At 58.2% G+C, this 19,013-nt stretch overlaps 1 protein-coding gene across 1 annotated transcript in view; it reads right to left on the bottom strand.

Moving 5' to 3' along the window:
- NUP210 (nucleoporin 210) overlaps positions 1 to 19,013 on the bottom strand; it is a 94,198-nt gene that overhangs the window by 52,681 nt on the left and 22,504 nt on the right. Inside the window, exons 5-13 of the mRNA XM_069562148.1 lie at positions 15,783 to 15,933; positions 13,158 to 13,290; positions 7,435 to 7,593; positions 6,810 to 6,878; positions 5,752 to 5,858; positions 4,906 to 5,046; positions 3,948 to 4,085; positions 2,845 to 3,000; positions 921 to 1,119 (exon numbers count right to left, since the gene is read on the bottom strand). Of these exons, the coding sequence (XP_069418249.1) occupies positions 921 to 1,119; positions 2,845 to 3,000; positions 3,948 to 4,085; positions 4,906 to 5,046; positions 5,752 to 5,858; positions 6,810 to 6,878; positions 7,435 to 7,593; positions 13,158 to 13,290; positions 15,783 to 15,933 (1,253 nt within the window). The remainder of the gene's footprint in view (positions 1 to 920; positions 1,120 to 2,844; positions 3,001 to 3,947; positions 4,086 to 4,905; positions 5,047 to 5,751; positions 5,859 to 6,809; positions 6,879 to 7,434; positions 7,594 to 13,157; positions 13,291 to 15,782; positions 15,934 to 19,013) is intronic.

Genomic DNA, 19,013 nt, shown 5'->3' with positions numbered 1-19,013 from the left:
TCTGCTCAGAAACCAGAGGTGGCCCCCAGTTCTGGTCACTTTGAGGTCCACGTACCCCAAAGCCCCAGTGATGCAGGGTTTGACAGGTTCCACAACCTCAGACCACTGTGTGTGCACACAGCCCACAGGCGTGCCCAGGAACGCTGCTCCCCACCCCTCCCACCCTGCCCGGGGTGTACTCACCATCAGTCCTTGGTTAGCATCACCTGCAACCCCAGGGGACTCCGGGGACAGACTCCCCCGGGAGGCCCCGTTTCCCGGGCACTAAGGCTCTGGGGGAGTGCTGACACACCCAGCCTTGCATTCCACCCTGAGGACCTGGCTTTGGGCCCTCGGGAGACCCTGGGCAGTGACACGGCTCAGTCTCTTTGTCCAACACGTGGCCTGACCACAGCCCCTCCTTCCACAGAGGCCCTGAGTCTGGTGAGGTCATGCACGCCAAGTGCGCGCACCTCACCCGGCAGGGCTGACACTATGACTGAGGGCCACCACCATCACCACCCATTTCACCACCCAGCGCTGCGGGGACCTGGCTCCAGCAGCCCTGGAGGGGCAGACCGTGGCGTCTCCAAGGTGCTGCGATTCTGTCACTCATCAGAACCGCTGTGGACAGTGTATTCCAGGCAGCTGCCACATTCCAGGTACTGCGACAGGCACCACGACACGCGAGTCTCCTTAGGATGACGCCCATTTTACAGACGTGGAGACTGAGGCTCAGAAAGCCGAGCGACACGAGGGCCGCACAGCAGAAAGGTGCAGGGCAGACCATAGCTGGGGGTGGACAGGGGACAAACACCATTTCTCAACCCCTCCGCTGGCTCAGTTCCCGATTTAGGAATCTGGGCAACCCACGCTGAGAACTCAGGTCATCGGCGGTGACCCCGCCAGTCGGCGGCCGCTCACAGCGCTGCATTCGTTACCTGGGAGCGGCTGGAACACGCCCTGGTTCTCCACCTCCACCACCAAGTCGAAGTGGGAGCAGTCGCTCAGGGTGACCACATCGTTGGCACCGCCCGGCATGAGGCCGTGGATCCTGAGGGGCAGCTCCAGGCTCTGGCCCACGCGGGCCTCCACTGGGCACGGGGCGAACTCCATGCCACTGGGCTCGATAACGTACACCTGCAGGACAGGGTTGGGGGGTGTGGTCAGCCGGCTACACAGAGGAGGAAGAGCCGCTGCTCAGCTCTCCTGATTCCTGCATGTGGGCACTCAGGACCCGCTGGTGAGAAGCCTGAGCTTGGTGGACATGGTGCTTTGTGCAGGGGGCAAGAGAGACGTTCAGGGAAGAGATGCAGAGAAGGCTTCCATGGGAAGGTGACGTATGAGCTTGACCTGGGAGCGTGTCAGAGATGGTCAGACGGAGTCTGGCTGAAGAGAGGGTCTGTGCAAAGGCCCTGAGGCATGTGCAGCTCGGCGCATCGGAGGGAGGTGAAGAAGAGGAGAGCACAGGGTGAGAGGCGTCAGAGGGAGGTAAAGAAGAGGGGAGCACAGGGTGAGAGGCGTCGGAGGGAGGTAAAGGAGGGGAGCACAGGGTGAGAGGCGTCACCGGCGTCAACACCGAACAAAACTGCCCACACGCCAAGCTCCGTTCCAAGAGCTGGACGAGCTCACCCCATCCTCCCAGCCTCCTTGTCAACAAGGTCACTGGTGCCTCTGCCCAATAAGGAACCTGCTGTGGGGGTTGAGAGCCCGCCTGGCGGCAGCAGGGTGAGTCTGGGCCAGGCAGGCAGCCCCAGAAGCCAGGCTCCGACCAGCACACACGGCGGGCTCTGGGCTCGTGGGGGTGGGCGGGGCGCATTCTCTGAGGTGAATCAGCCCGCGGCCACAGATCATCCAAACACCTGGAAGCGATGCTGCAGCTAAGCTGTCTCGGCTACACCCCTCCTTATGTGAGAGTTAGGGCTTCCCAGGAGGCGCTGGTGGTAAAGAACCCACCTGCCCGTGCAGGGGACACAAAAGACTCAGGTTTGACCCCTGGGTCGGGAAAACCCCCTGGAGGAGGGCCTGGCAACCCACGGCAGTATCCAGTGTTCTCACGGACAGAGGAGTCTGGCGGGCTGCAGTCCATGGGGTCGCACAGAGTCGACATGACAGAAAGGACTTAGCACACACGTGAGAGTTACATGGATCTTTAGGTAGGTGCATGTGGGTCGAAATAAAAAGACGAGGACGACCTGTGCATTAACATCCCACAAAGTGTAGAAGGTTGGGGCTGGACACGCTATGTATGGAGCTTCCGTTTTGGCCCTAAATGGAGTGATAAAAGCAGCTGAGGTCAGGGTCAGGCGGTCAGGAAAGAGCTGGGGTCAGGAAGCCACCAGGCGGGGCTGTCCAGGGGGTCACTCCCATCTTCAGCCGTTGCTTGGGACGTCACTTGGGATGGATGCCAGGTATAGCGTCCCGGTCGGGGGGACTCCTGACTTGGATCTGAACAGGAATCAGAGGAAAGGAGCAGGCCAGTCTCTTGGGGTCTGGGGGCTTCCTCTCCCTATGAATTTACAAGCCAGCACCCAGCGGCCTTTCTGACCCAGAGTCCTATCTTTCGGGTTGGAGAGTCTTCTAGAGTGACTCGAGTACCTTGTGTTTCTGAATCCTCTGACTTCCCTCTGGGATCCCGGCGGTCCTACCACTGCCCGGTGTGGGATGGGATGGCTGTCTCCTGGGTCTGTCCATGAGCTCAGGAGCCAGGCTGGACCTGACCCCTAACCCCCTCCCCACCACAATCCCAGCCAAGATCAAGACTGACGACTAAAGGGTGTTTTTGAATTAAGCCTGAGGCTGGCTAAGACGGCGGCTCAGATCACTCCCCGAGCTGCCCTGCGACCGCCCCGACCCGGGCCTCACCTTCATCTCGCCGAAGTGCAGCGGGTTCTGCACGTCGTGTGCCTGGATCACACTGACCCCCGTGTCGCTGCCTGTGGTCGTCACGCCCTTAACAGTGACTGTGGCCACCATAGAGCTTGAGGAGGACCAGCTGAAGTTCCCGCTGCCACCGTGGGCCTGGGGGGAGGCATCACCGGGTCAGCCCACCTGCCCTGCCCCTCTATCCCTCTCCCTCTCGCACCTTCACGCACGCGTGTGGGCGTCGCGTCCCCACGTGGAGACACGAGGCATCAGCCAATGTCCGGCTGGCACCGCCCCCACTCCTCGCTCTCCCTGCCGTGTCTCTTTCTGGTCCTCGTATTCCACGGATCTCTGACACACACGTGTACGCATACGCCCCTGAGAGTGGCCCCAGGACCCAGGGGCACCTCCCGAGCTCAGGCTGCAGGGGGGAGACCCCAGCCACAGGCTCGTGATGTCCCTGCCCCTCCTGCATAGACCCTGCCCGCCCCGTCATCTACCGTGAAGTCAAGGACAGCCCGGCAGCCTCCGCGCTGGGGCCACCACCCCTGAACCCTGGAGGGGCCGGGAAGGCGACACAGCTGAGGGAAGGGACAGTGGGTCCCAGAGCACAAGTAGGACACCTGTCCTCACTGCCGGGAGACAGTGGGGTGGATGGAAGGCGGCCCCCATGAACCCAGCCCCAAAGGGCCCTGGGCCCTGCCACTGACGCTTGGGCCACACGTGAACTTCAGAGACCAAGAGCACCGGACGTGCGACGGAGTTCAGACATCTCCCCGCCAGGTCCAAGGTTTTCTCTAAAGATATTTACACTGCTTCCAGAAAGCAATTATTTTTATGAACAATAGAAACCACATGTGAAAGTTAAATTCACAGTCAGGACTTTCTTCATCGTGTTTTCTTTCCTATTTTTCAAGTTTTTTTTCTAATTACCAAAATACCCTACTGTGATAGAAAGCCTTGGAAGATACAGAAAGCATAAAGACTTTGATTTCAAATTCTTTCAACCAACAGAAGGTAATTTAACAGAAACAGAATGGAGTTAAAGCCCCAACACATGGAAACACCCAAAGAAAGTCACCCAGATGGGGTCTCCTAGTTACCTTTATTGTGTACTGATAGGCGCCTGCCTTTGATTGCCATGGAAACGTCAAGATGCTCGGATGAAGGGTGATGGGGCTGTGGATTTCCACCTCCTGCTGGTTCCACACAGGCACCCGTAACGTGTGGACCCCTCCATCCTGCAAGGGGGCGAGGGAGCCACACACCAGCATGACAACCAGACCCCCGCCCCTCCCCTCAGACTGTGGGGGAGTGGGAAGGAAGACGCCGGGTACCCTGCAGCCTTCTTTGTCTCCATGGAGACGGCTTTCAGTGGCTCTGCAACAGCCACTCGAGTCAGCACTGCTTGACTGCATCCTCGTGGCACTCCTGCCGGGACGGTCGTGGCTATCCTCCCTTTGCAGATGGGGAAACCGAGGCATGGGACATGAAAGCCACTCTCCCAGAGCCCCCAGAGGAGACCTGGCCACTTCAGTAGGAATCTCTGCCTGGTCCCCAGGCCACAGCAGCCTCCACTAGGCCCAGGAGAGGTGTAGTGTGGAGATGAGAATCCCTACACCAAGCTTCCAATCAGTAGAATCTGCTCCCACCGAAACCAACTGGCCTTTCAAAACCGGGGTGGGGGGAATTTAAAAACTCTGAAGGACCAAAAACAGTCAAAGAATCACTCATGGGTCCCAGTCAGTGCACAGCTGGACACACGGGCCCCAACAAGGGTTTCTAAATCCAGTCCCAGGGGTGAGGGCTTGCTTTTTCAGGAGCCAGCAAGTGGCAGAGGAAGGGGGCTCTGGCCCATGACAGGGACAGAGGACAGGGGACAGGCAAAAGCCAAAGCCCCCACGCCTGACGCCACTGGGAGCCTGGAGGAGGAGGGACCCCCACGGCACCCGTGACAGCACTGAGCTCCTGGGGCCCCGACTCCTCCAGCTCAGGTCCACCCTGGGTTGACATTTCTGCCTGCAGAGGGCCCAGGGGTGGCCCAGGGAGGTGCCAACTTGCCTGGTCCACCACAGAGGTGAGGGCCGCCTCGATGACCGTCTGGCCCCTCTTTGTCACCCTGACATGATGGTACGACCCATTCTGGGAAGAAGCCAGCACCTCAAAGAACTCCGCAGGGAGCACAGTTTCGATGCGGATGTTCTGGAAAGCAACACAGGATGGTGAGAGGAGATTCCGGGACAACTCGGGGAAGTCAGGACACGGGAAAGAAGCCACGTGGCCTCCAAAGAGCAGTCGGGCCAGACTGGTGAGCCGCACAAAACCCAGGACTGAGCTCTGAGCCCTGAGCCTTAGCCCCTTCGTGCATGACCCGATGAGCTGGTGCTCAGGAGCGCGAAGTCACAGTTGGCTCTCAAACCCCGTGGTCCCAACAAGGACACCACCAAATACAAAGAACAACAATGGAATCCCTTAGAGCTAACTTCCCCCCAAGACGGTGATGGAGCGAGTCTAGGAACACAAGGAAGGCGGTGGCTTCTGCCAAGAGGCCGAAGGGAAACCTCAGGGCCCACAAGGAAGGTCTGGATATTCTCAGGATCCTGGGAGGGCAGATGGTAGACACCACCCCCGCCACCATCACCGCCTCTATAACCCTGCTGCCTGTGGCTTCCTCTCCCTGCTCCAACCCTGATGGGAGTGCGGCCTTAGGGTGCAGGGTCGGGCTCACGGGGCCCTGAGATGCCCGAGGTTCCCCATGACAGGGTTTCCCAGGGATCCAGCAGCACCATAAGAAGCCCCCCAACTCAGCCCGCATGCTAGGGGGCCCTGTGATTTGAGGCAGCTCTTCAGGCACCTGCTCCAGGAGAAGTACCCCTGCACCCCCAACCAGGCCGGAAGGGGACTCACATCTGACAGGTACACCCTGTTGCCGGACTTGTCAAGCACTTCGACGGTGACTTCGTACAGACGGCCAGTCTCGAGCACCCACCTGCCACCAGGGTGGACCGTGAACCCTGCAGAAGAGGCAGGTGCACAGTCTCAGCACTGGGGTCACAGGGGCCTGCGGCTCAGGAAGAGGGCAAACCAGGCCCCGTGAGCACCGGGGCCACAGCCGCTCCGCTGCACGCCTCCCGGGGAGGGACCAGCGCCCATGAATGGCAGATCTAATGCCCACAGCAGCCCTGAGCCCTCAGAACCCGAGCGGACCTCAGATGCCCCTGGATCAAACCTGAACATTCACTCCCGGTGGCTTCAGGGCCCATTCAAACTTGACCTTATCCATGGTGGGCCCAGCTCTGACCCACAGTGAGTCTGCACCCTGAGTCCACAGTAGGTCTGCACTCTGGGTGCACAATAGGTCTGCACGCTGAGTGCGCAGTAGGTCTACACTCTGGTGCACAGTAGGTCTGCACTCTGATTTCACAGTGAGTCTATACTCTGAATACACAGCAAATCCACACTCTGGGTGCACAGTAGGTCTGCACTCTGACTTCACAGTGAGTCTGCACCCTGAATCCACAGTAGGTCTACACTCTGAGCACTGCCCTTGGGCAGCTGGCCCTGACTATGCTCCTCTGGGTCCTCTGTGGCTGGGAATTTCTCCCCTCCTCTCTAGGCCTCCAGCCTTCCCCTCTTTTCCTCCAAGACCATCTCGCCAGCATCCGCAGCCATGGTGCGGTCTGTGCAGCGCCCAGGTATAAAGCCAGGAGACAGAGCCCTCCCCACTCTACTCTGTCCTGCTTCTCTCCCTGAAGAGCTGGCTACCTGCTGGAATTTGGCCCACCCTTCCTCCACTTGTCCTGTACACAGATGGGGGAAGGACTGGGGGTCAGGGTGGGAGCTGATGTCCCAGGCCTCCCAGCCAGCAGATCTGGCCAAAGTGAGGCCATTTTCTGGGGAGCTGTTGCTTTCATCTGACTCTTTACCTCCTGTAATCCCAGATAACCCAGGACGCACACACTCACCTAGGTACCCAGGCTCCACCACGTAGATTGTGCTGTTGGGTAACCGGGAAGCTCCCTGCATGCGGATGCCTGGATTTTGAATTAAGGAGCAATGAACAGACTGGCAGGCTTCGGTCTGGTTCCTGTGGCTCCGTCATTGCCAACATCACGCAGGCAGAAGCAAGGATGGAAGGACCCCTGCACTAGGCCTGCAGAACACAGGTCTTTTCCAGGATCGGCGGCCACAGGGCACTTCCTCCACTCAAAAGGGGGCCTCTACAGGGACCCTGGAGACCGCCTGGGCCACGTGAACCAGTCTGGGACACGTGACAGCCCACATGCTGGTATGGGAACAGCCTAGGCCAGGCCCCTAGGATGAGACCAGAGAAAGTTCCAGAGGCAGGAAGGGGGGCTCAGCCCCAGCCACTACTCCCACCTTGGAGCCTCTCCAAGGAGTCCTGCACAGAGGTGAGCCGTTCTGCTCAGACACGGTGCTATTTTGGTCCTTTTTGATTTTCAGACCTTGAGGGAAAACTGGGCTATTTTTAGCCTCGCCAAGGTTTCAGGGAGAAAAGTGACTTGACTTCCAAACAGCACGTGTGTGCAGGACACACATGCGTGGACGCGCCATCCAGGAAAAGGATACTCTTGTGGCCAAGGACCAGGCTACTCTGCCCCAGCTGCACAGCAGTGACCGTCGACGTATCCTGGGCCAAGACCGCCACAGGCCGGCCCGGGGCTCCCTGCGGGTCCCAGACGTTGTTCAGAAGCTGTAGCTCGTACTGATCAGACGGCATTGAGAGTTCTGGCCACCCAGAAACAGGGATGAGCAAAGCGGGCGGAGAGAGCCAAGACAGGAAATGGTAAAAGTCAATGTCACTCTCCCTCACCCCCACCCCCACCCCCACCCCCACCACGGCAATCCCTGGACCCTGCAGTCAGTACAGCTGCTTGATTTTCTTTTTTTGCCTAGTTTTTTTCAGCACTTTCAATTTTAATAGTATTCTCCATGCCTGTGGACAAAGCTGACACTCTCCATGAATTTTCAGAGGCAATCAGTTTTCTGTGGATGCCATGAGCAGCTTTTTTTTTTTTTTTTTAATAATTAAGCACAGCCTCTGACTCAAACTGCCAGCATCTGGCAGGATACCAACATTAGAGCTTTTTCTGCTTGTCACAGAAGTAAATGACGCTGCTTTTGCACTGAGGGGCCCAGGGCAGGGCTCACTGGACCTGGCCATCTTCCGGGGGTCTGCAAAGAGATGCTGGTCTGTGGTGCCCCACTGGGTTTCAAGAAATATTTGTAAAGAATTTTCTCTCTTGCTGTCCTGACCTTCCACTGGTGTTCTCTGTGTCGTGCTGTGGAAGAGAACCCACCCAACAATTTCCCTGGGAAATAACGGGTTCTACAAACCCATGACCTCGGGGTCTGACCTTCCTGTGCACCTCACCCTGTTTATCCCACGACGCCCCTGAAACCCTCACGTGAGCACTGGGGGACCTGCAGAAATCAAGACCGGAAGCTTGCTAGGGGCCCCTCAGCAGCGGGCAGCAGACCTGGGACGCAGACCACAGGGAGCAGGACCACGTGGACACGCCCCCTCTCCGCCGTCTGTAGGACTTCCTATCAGATAGCCCACTCACCGAGCCTGTGTGTGAGGCCCCGCTCCGGCCCTCCAGAGAGGGACCACAGTCAGCTTCCCTGCTCACCACCTCATCCCAGGCGGGGGCTGCCCCGGGAGGCGCCCAGGACAAGGATCCGAGAGGCGTTTCATCCAGAACATCCTTCAGAACTCCCAGGAATTCTGAAAGGGGGGGTGGGCAACATGCCCATCTCCAGCCCTGGGGTACCAGTTGTGTGTTCCAATAAGTCCCCAGGAATTTGCCCTGGAGCAGAGTGTTCTCAAAGTGTGTTCCCTGGACCATCAGCATCACCTGGGAAGCTGCAAATAATTGGTCCCATCCCAGGCCCGCTGAACCAAACTCAGGGAGCAGGACTCTGGAAGGATCTTGAACAACAAGATGTAACTCTATTTATACATCATGAGAAACGCTGGACTGGAGGAAGCACAAGCTGGAATCAAGACTGCTGGGAGAAACATCAATAACCTCAGATATGCAGATGACACCACCCTTATGGCAGAAAGTGAAGAGGAACTAAAAAGCCTCTTGATGAAAGTGAAAGAGGAGAGTGAAAAAGTTGGCTTAAAGCTCAACATTCAGGAAACGAAGATCATGGCATCTGGTCCCATCACTTCATGGGAAATAGATGGGGAAACAGTGGAAACAGTGTCAGACTTTATTTTGGGGGGCTCCAAAATCACTGCAGATGGTGATTGCAGCCATGAGATTAAAAGACGCTTACTCCTTGGAAGAAAAGTTATGACCAACCTAGATAGCATATTCAAAAGCAGGGACATTACTTTGCCGACTAAGGTCCGTCTAGTCAAGGCTATGGTTTTTCCTGTGGTCATGTATGGATGTGAGAGTTGGACTGTGAAGAAGGCTGAGCGCTGAAGAATTGATGCTCTTGAACTGTGGTGTTGGAGAAGACTCTTGAGAGTCCCTTGGACTGCGAGGAGATCCAACCAGTCCATTCTGAAGATCAGCCCTGGGATTTCTTTGGAAGGAATGATGCTAAAGCTGAAGCTCCAGTACTTTGGCCACCTCATGTGAAGAGTTGACTCATTGGAAAAGACCCTGATGCTGGGAGGGATGGAGGCAGGAGGAGAAGGGGACGACCGAGGATGAGATGCTGGATGGCATCACTGACTCGATGGATGTGAATCTGAGTGAACTCCAGGAGTTGGTGATAGACAGGGAGGCCTGGCGTGCTGCGATTCATGGGGTTCCAAACAGTCGGACACGACTGAGCAACTGAACTGAACTGAAGACAACAAAAATGAGGGGCTTGCCTGGTGAACCTCTCCAGCGCCTCCTGTATCACAGGACCTTGCTGCTTGTCAGAGGTCCTGAGCAGGGAAGGCTCTGTGGATGTGAAAGGTTCCTATCCGTCCACAGGTGGAGGAGATTGCTCCTGGGCCCCAGCCCAGCCCAGCTACCACTGCTGAGGGCAAGAGGCCAGCCCCAAAGGTGCCCTTCCGTGGCCAGGAGGGCAGCCGGGCTCTGACCCCCCTCAACCCTGGCTGATCCTCCAGACGTGTTTCTGATTGCCGGAACCCCCACCCCCACCCCGTGTAGGCTGCAGGGATGACCACGGAGCTCCTGGGGAGGTGAGTCCAAGCCCAGGACGAGGAGAAGCACACAGCCCTGCCTCTGAGCCCAGCCCTGCAGGCAGCCCAGCATACAGTCGCTCTGGGCAGCCGCAGCTCAGGGTGCACTGGGTCCTTTAATAGCTGCGTCTTGGACTCAGGAACCCCTGCTCCACACCCATCCATCTTTCAACCTCAGCCCGATTTATCCCAGGAATTTCCAGCAGCCCTGTCACCGAGGTCTCCTTAGACACCCTGTTCCTCAGCCAGCACGTCCTCCCCACGTCTTGTTCTCACACTTGGTTACTGCGCCAGGCGAGCCTGCGACACCAGCCCCATGCACTGAGGACCAAGCAGGGCCTCACAGACACCCCTCTTCTGGGCCCCTCGCCCCCTTCACCTGCCCCACTGCAGGCCGTCACTGGAGACCCAGGTGGGTGGGTCCTGGGCCGCCCCCCAACCGCTGCGGTCCCCCCAACAGTGCCCACAGACAGAGCAGGGGCTCCATAAACAAACAGCCTCGTGAGAAAGCACGCCACCACTCAGCAGAGAAGGGCACGGCCATCCACTCCAGGATTCTCACCAGGAGAGCCCCAGGGACCCAGCACACGCTGCGTGGGGTCGCAGAGTCGGACGTGACTGAGCAACTAACACCTTCGCTTACACCGTCACTTAACGGAAGGCAGGCAGACGTCAGGAGATGAAAATAGGAGAGAAAAGGGGGAACACTGCATTTGGAAGGAAGAAAGACTGAGAGAAAATGCGAAGAACGGATTTGGGGTGACTGCCCTCTGGGTGTCATGCTCTGAGCCTTCTGCGGGACGTCATACAAGACTAGGGCTCGCCGAAATCCAGGTCCCCTGTCACGACGCCGTCCCCCTGACTTTCCTGTCTGGCAGCCCGTTAAAAATGACAGCAATGTGAATTCTATGTCAATTAAAAACAAGCCATCCAAAAAAAAAAAAACAACGGACAGTGCGTTTCCACCCAGATGTCTTGTTCACAGTGGGTCGGTGCTGGCTCCTCCCCGTCCGTCCCCGAGCATCTGTCTGGAAGGCACGCCAGCCCCGGCGCCTGGTGCCATCAGTCACGCAGGTGCGTTTATTTTTAGAGGCATTTTCCATCTCATTACCCTACAGATGCGAGGAAGGCAGCTTAACTACTTCCTCTCCGGGGCTAACTTTCCTGGGTTCCATTCTTTGCTTTCTACCGGAGGTCAGTGACCAAGCCCAAAAGTCGTCTGGGTGTCTTGGGATGTGCTGTCCGTCAGACACTGAAGGGTAAGCGGTGAAGTCGGCTTTATTAAATCTCCCCCAACCTCCCTGGTGGGGCACATGTCTCCACTCTCATCCACCCCTGCAAAGAGGCCACCCGCCCTGCCCTGGGAGGACAGAGGGCCGCTGTCGTGCCTCCCCAGGGCCGGGATGCCCCGATCCTGCAGGCGTGGGATTACAGGCAAAGCACTGACAGCTCTGTGACTATCGGGCATCTGTGCCTCGGTTTCCTCATCTGTAAACCTGTTTTCCTTCCTCAGTAAACCAAGGTAGTACTGAAACCCCCGTCACAGCATTGTTGGGTCATGACGTGACAAGCACGACGCCGAGGAAATGCTCACCACGGTCAGACGTCTCCAGACCACCTCCATCCGGTCACAAGGCGCTTCTTGACAGTGCGCAGCGGGAGGCGGTATTGTCAGGAACCCCCGCCAGGTTCACTCTGGCCTTTCAACCTGTTCCCACCGCATTCCCCCTGAGCACTCAGGGGCAGGATCCCGAGAACTCCGCCCCTGAGCCATCTCCCCTTCAAGAGTCTCAGAAGGCCACACCCGGGTCCTAAATCTGGGGGGCATGTCAGCCTCGGGCCAGGACCCCACCCAGCTTCGTACACACCCCACCTCCACACTGATACACACAGAAGAGCCAGACGCTGAGCGCCCACCACTTAGGGCTGCTCAGGACCCCCAGTCTCCTGTCCTTCAGCAGGGCACCCTGAGTGGGAGAGAGCTGGACCCCAAGGCCTCCCCAGGCCTGCAGCGCCTGCTACACGATAATGACAGACCAGACCCACCGCCCTGATCTGCAGACCCAGCTGTGGAACAGGCGCAGGCTGCTCCGACGTTGGAGCAGCTACACACTTCGTAACTGCTGCCCTGCCTCACAGACAGGAAGCCAGCAACTGGGGGAGGCGCCTGCCCGGACACGCCTCGCAGCCCGCAGGCCTTGAATGGACACTCTCGCACCCACGAGCCTGGACGCCCTGGGCTCTGACCACGAAACGTGTGTAAACGAAACAAAATGATGACGATGATAATTCTTAGCAGGCTTGGTGATGCATGAAGAACACTCACCACCAAGGATGCGTCACAGGTACGCAGCGCCTTAGAGCTTCCGGAACACATCCACAATAATTCATCCATCGTGCCCTCGACACAGGCAGAAAGGCCCTGAGGGCTCCAGCAGAGACGCTGAGCCCTAAAGTGGGGCAGTGCCTCGTCCAGGCCGCCCAGGAGTCAGCGCCAGTCCGACGCTGACTGGGAACAAAACCCAGTCCGACGGAAGCTCGTGGCTTCTGACATTCTTCAAACAAAGGGATATAAACCCCCAAGGACTGCAAGCAGGATCTCAAGATGTTTGTTCACCTCTGCTCACAGAGGCACTATTTATAATAGCCAAGAGGCAGAAGAAACCGTGTCCATCAAAGGATGAACCTCCAAAATGTGGTCTATACAGACAGTAGACAGGTACTCAGCCTTGAGAAGGGGGGACATCGTGCCGCCTGGTCCAATCCAGACAGGCCTTGAGGATGTTCTGCTCAGTGAAATAAGCCGGCCACAAAAGGCCAGACACTACACGATTCCACTCACATGAGGTCCCGACAGCAGTCGGATTCATAGAAACGGAAAGCACAAGCGGGCTGGTCAGGGGCTGGAGAATGGGGCTAGGGAGTTAGTGCTTAACGGGCTCAGAGCTTCAGTTTGGGAAGACGAGGAAGTTCTGGAGATGACGGTGGCGATGGCTGCACAATAATCTATCGATAGATATAATCAATGTCACTAAAACGCACACTTAAGAAATAGCTAAAACGGCAAGTTCCACGTCATGCCTATTTCACCGTGACAAAAAGGCTGCCTGAGCGCAGCGCGCAGTGGGGGGCCCACCTGTAATTTTCCCTTGCCTAATCTTCTGCACGCTATAGCGGATGGATGTCCCCACCAAGAGGTAGATGTCATGAGCCGGGTTCAGAAGGATGTTCTCCAAGACCAGCAACCGGACCTCCGCGGGGTGGACGTTCTAGCGTGAGGAAGACAGAGAAGGGGAGGTGAGCCCGAGTGGGGGTCGGTGTGGGCGAGAGACAGAACCTCGAGAGCTTTTCAGCCTGTTGACTGAAGGCAGGCGAGGCTGAGAAACCAAGCCAACACCTTGGGACGCCCCAAGCCCCAGGGGGCCCTGTGGCAGAGGGGGCAGGCGTTCAGAGGTCATGGCCAAAATACCCCGAGCACAGCACTTCACAGCGTGTAGCCTGCAGGTCAGTTTTAAATGTAAGAAGTACAGAGAAGATCGAGGAGCCAGGAGTGATGACTATGGAGACGGAGGCGCCAGGGGCTCCAGGCAAGAGCCCCAAAGGCCAGGGAGGTGGGGGGCCCGCTCGCAGCCCGAGGAGGAACAGCTGCGCTCTGACAAGCGCCCACTGTTCAGGCCACCCCGCCAGCCCGCCTCTCGTCCCCACCCAGACTCCCTCCTCAGGAAGCATCATGACAGACTGAAATCGGGGGCAGACACCTGCATGGAGTCCGGGGCGTCCCGGATGGTCAGACTCTGTGGGGCCGGCACCTTCCACTGTCTTGGAGCTGCTCGTCACCCCACAAGTTGGGAAAATGGAGGGCAAAGCAAGGGATCCCTGTCCACAGAAATGCAGTCGTGTGTTCCCTGGAGGACAAGCAGTGCTCATCCCTGGACGCAGGCCGGTTCTGCACCTCTCTGTAGGTCTCTTTGGGTTTTCTACTGAACACGCTCTGACATGTTACATGCATCCTCACTTAACGTTAAGTTAACCTTAAGTTAAGGTTCCCATTCCCGGTGACCATGTAGGAAGACCCTGCACTCACCCCTCCCAGTCGTGTCTACAGCTACATATGCAACAGCTTCCTCTTAAGGAATCCCCAAAAACTGGCAAAGCAACCTCTTCACACGGGACAAACAGCAGGGAAACCACATCAAAGCAACTAGGATGCCAGGACAGTCTCATCATAAACCTCACCCCTCACCGGGAACCCAAACCCGGGGCCTCTCCCTGAGGAGGGAAGGGTTTGGGTCTCACATCAGGCTCCAGTGCCTGAGAGATGAGCCCCAAAACGTCTGGTCTTAAAGACCTGAGTCGGGGGCTTCCCTGGTGGCTCAGTGGTAAGGAATCTGCCAGAGCCTGCAGGAGACACGGGTTTGATCCCTGATCCGGGACTATCCCACGTGCCACGGAGCAGCCAAGCCCGGGCACCACAGCCGCCGAGCCTATCTCTAGAGCCGGGGGGCGGCAGCTCCTGACGCCCACGCCCCTACCGCCCGTGCTCTGCAGAGACAGACGCCACCTTAGCGAGAAGCCTGCGCAATGCGAGCAGACAGCAGCCCCCGATCTCTGCAGCTGAAAGCCCGCACAGCAGCGAGGCCCAGCACAGCCGATAACCAGTACGTGCACTTATGGAAAAAAAGACCAGAGGGGCTGCGGGGACTGGCAGGCGTCCCTGAAGGGCCCGGCTGTGCAGAAACCTACCGCCTGGGGCCCAGAGCAGGCACAGCCCGTGGAGAGTGCTCAGGGAATTCCCTGGTGGTCCAGTGGGTTAGGACTCAGCACTTTGGCTGTTGAGGGCATGGGTTCAATCCCTGGTTAGGGAACTAAGATCCCGCAAGCCGTGTGGTGGGACCAAGATATCGGAAAGGAAGGAAGGAGAGAAGAAAGGGAGAGAAGATGCTCAGGCATGCTGTGACAGAGACTCAGCGCCCACTGGACTCGTTCCCGCCAGCGGACCCCTGCTCGGCCACGCCCCAGAGCTCAGACGCCCCCTCCCCGGTGCCCCAGTTCTCATATCTCCACCTGGCTTTGTAGCTACCACCCAGGAAACACGCCAGATCACCACATGCTGGGGGCTGAGGTCGGGGTGCTGAGCTCCCGGGTCCCACAGGCCTGTCACAATTGGAGAGACCGTTCCTGGCAGGACCCCAGCCCAGGGCACGCAGACAGCAGACCAGCACGCCCAGCCGTCCTGGGAAAGAGGCCGGTCGGCCTGCCCAGAGGGGCCCCCAGAGAGCTCTGCGGGGAGTGGGCCGGGCGGCACCACCACACCCCAGCCTCAGTCGAGCCCACCTGACTTACAGAAGCGGGGAGCACCCATCCCCGGGGCCCTGACTTTGGCAGCTGCTGCTGGACGACATGTCTCCACACCCGGCTCTGGTGCCCAGACATGGGCTCTCGGGTTCCATGGGACCGGAACCAGCCGAGAAAGCTCTTAACCAGCTACCAGCCCCAGCGCACAGCAGGAGTCAGCGCACCCCGGAAGCTGATCTTTCTAGAAAGCAGCCAGCAGCTGGGGCTCAAGACAGGGGCTCAGGGTGAAATGGAGGGACCGCCTTGGGGGTGCAGCAATGCCGGTGCTGGCTCCCTGGCCACCTGTTCCCAAGCACGGCTCACAGCAGACCCTGGTCCCCGCACGGCATCTCCTCTCCGCTAGTAAACACGCCAGGGGCCCATGCATCCAGACGCCGCCCCGGAGCCCAGGGCCGCCCGCGCCCACCTTGTACACGGCCTCCTGGATGCGCGCCTTGAGCTTGGAGCTGCCCGTCTTCAGCCCGGACACTAGGATGGTGTCGCCCTGCTTGGCCGCCTTCTCCATCTCTGAGATGTACGAGGGGGGGATGTAGGTGGACTCCAGGAATGTCAGGATGCTGGAAAAGAAGCGCGTGCTCAGCCCTGCCATGCGGAACCAGGAACCTCATGCATTCCCTCTAGGTGGCTCCTCCGCGTGCTGCCAGGGGCCACAGAAATGACCCAGTGGGTGTCGCCTAGAAAACCGTCCCCAGAATGCCCCGCCTCAGAACTTCCAGCATCCCCGGAAACACCCGGGCTCTCAGTACCCGGCCCGGCCCTTGGTCTGTACCTGGGAACCTGCATTTTATAAACATCCAGCTGTGACTCTGATCAAAGGTAGCACTGAAATCTGAGGACTGCCCACTTAGCTGAGGGACCCCTGGTGGCTCATGTGGTAGAGAATCTGTCCGAAATGCTGGAGACTTGGGTTTGATCCCCGGGTCGGGAGGGTCCCCTTGAGGAGGGCACGACAACCCCACTCCAGTATTCTTGCCTGGAGAACCCCAGGGACGGGGGAGCCTGGCAGCCTACGGTCCATGGTGCTGCAAAGAGTTGGACACGACTGAGTGACTTTCACTCAGTCAACTTTATGAAACGCTTTGGTCTCACAGACGTGAAGGGTGAGCCCCAGGACCAGAGGCCCAGCCAGGGCTCCCCACTAGTCCCACTCTCCTACTCTCCTCTCCCCGGCCAGCTCCTGCATCTGGGAAACGGTTCAGCGATGACCCCTCAAGTGTCAGGAACAAGGGATCACATTGCATCCTACCCTAGCCCTACCGTTAGGCTGTGGGAAGGGAGGGAGCATTCAGGATGGAGTGGGACCCCCAGAGCGCAGGCTGGTGAGCGGGGCCAGCCTGAGTCTTTCCTGACAGACAGATCTATAAATAAGCCTCCCATTCCGCCTGAACGAGAGCAGTCAGACATGCTCATTCTCCCCAAGATCGGCCGAGTGCTGCAGTGATTCATTTCCTCGCCGTTTCACAAGGTATTCCATGCTGAAATTTGTTTTCTTTGCATACAGAAGAGTTTGGGTTCTTTTTTTTTATCATTTTCTATTTTTCAGAGGATAATTACTTAACAATATTGTGAGGGTTTTCGCCATACATCCACACCAATCAGCCGGAGGTATACATACGGCCCCTCCCCACCCCACCCCTCTGGGTTGTCGCAGAGCATGGGGTCTGGGTTCCCTGCATCTGACGTCATGCCTCCCACTGGCTGTCTACTCCACACACGGTAACGTGCATGCTAAGCCATGCCTCCCACTGGCTGTCTACTCCACATACGGTAACGTGCATGCTAAGCCACTTCAGCAGTGTCGTTTCTGCGACTCTTTGCAACTCTATGGACTGTAGCCCACCAGGCGCCTCTGTCCATGGGATTCTGCAGCCAAGAATACTGGAGGGGGTGTCCTCTCCTCTCCTTCTCCAGGGGATCTTCCCCACCCAGGGAGCGAGCCCGTGTCTCTTACATCTCCTGCGCGGGCGGGCAGGCGGGTTCTTTGCCTCTAGCGCCACCTGGGAAGCCAAAGAATGCTGGAGGGGGCTGCCAGGTCCTTCCCCAGGGAATCCTCCCGACCCAGGGATGGAGTCCAGGTCTCCTGCATCGCAGGCGGACTCTTCACAGCCTGAGCCACCAGGTACATCTGTGTATGTTCAAAGCCATTCTCCCCTGTCGTCCCACCCTCCTCTCCCCCCCATTATCCCACCCTCCTCTCCCCCCCATCATCCCACCTCCTCTCCCCCCACCATCATCCTACCCTCCTCTCCCCCTCATCATCCCACCCTCCCCACCCCCTCATCATCCCACCTCCTCTCCCCCCATCGTCCCACCTCCTCTCCCCCCGGGTCCACAGCCCGTTGTCTGTGCTTGTCTCCTCTCCTGTCCTGCATGTAGGATCATCAGCACCTTCTAGACGCCACACGTATGTGTTCATAGATGAGATCCGTCTCTCTCTTCCTGACTCACTTCACTCTGTATAACAGGCTCTAGGCTCATCCACCTCGTTAGAACTGACTCATGCGTTCCTTTCCACAGCTGAGTAGCATTCCCTTGTGCGTCTGGACCACGGCGTCCTGACCCATTCCTCTGGCGACGGACATCTGGGTCGCCTCTCTGTCCTGGCTATTGTAAGTAATCGCCTGCTGAACTGAATAAAAGCCCAGGGCACTCTGGTTCCAATGCTCTCAGCACTCCTGGACTTGGGTCAGCACGCAGCTCACGCCCGGTGCTCGGAAGCTCCGGGCCGCTGTCAGGGCAGGAAACAGGGCTGATGGGGGGAGGGGGCAGGCAGCCCGCAAATCCTGAACACCTAGTGTGTGCCAGGCCTGGCGACGGGCTCGCATCCCGTCAAGGTGCTCCCCACCCGGCACCCCTGGAGGCGGGCACGGTGATGCCTCCATCCGCTGGCGGAGGAAGCTGGTGCTCAGGTGGTCACAGTCCTTGACGACGGCCACAGGCAGGACACGACAAGGCCAGGATTGGGCGCCAGGTCTCTCTGACCTAAAGCCTGCACTCTGGGCTTACAAGACAGCAGGAGTTCCAGAGCTCATCATTCAGGAGATGGAGGCTGACGGCCCAGCCCCCGGAGAGCTCTGAGCCAGGAGGGCAACTGGCTTACACGGTGTCAGGCTGTGAGGGTGCCAGCTGTGGAAATGGCCGTGAGCTGAGCCCCAATGCTTCCTGGAGCCCTGAGCTGGACTTTTTAAAGTGTAAATAAGAGGTCAGACTCATAACTCCCCATAAAAAAGTTATTAATTGCAGGGGGGAGAAAGCGACTTCAGAGTGGGGCACCTGGCAGCCACCACCCTCCCTGAGGATGACAGAGGACAAAGTCAGTGCTGCTTCATGGTAAGACGCAGGGAGAATGCGGAGTCTCGCCTCTGGTGATGTCCCTGCAAAGACGCAGACTCTGGGTCTAACAGAGGGAACGTCAGGTTGGAATGGGGGAAGCTCTACAAAATATCTACACTACCATCATCACAAGTCCCACATCCCGGGAGTCAAAGAAGGCCCAGGAAACTGGACCAAGTCCCCAGGCTGACGGAGACGAGGAGAGACAGGACAGCTTGAGGCAGGGGGCCCTGGGCTGCGTGTTTGCCACAAACGGGGTAAACTGGCAAAACCTGAATGAGGTCCAGTGATTGCAGGCATCAGT

This window comes from Ovis canadensis, chromosome 19 (assembly GCF_042477335.2).
Source record: "Ovis canadensis isolate MfBH-ARS-UI-01 breed Bighorn chromosome 19, ARS-UI_OviCan_v2, whole genome shotgun sequence".
Lineage (NCBI taxonomy): Eukaryota > Metazoa > Chordata > Mammalia > Artiodactyla > Bovidae > Ovis > Ovis canadensis.
The sequence above is the reverse complement of the archived record's forward strand: the minus strand, read 5'-3'. Positions and strand labels throughout refer to the sequence as shown.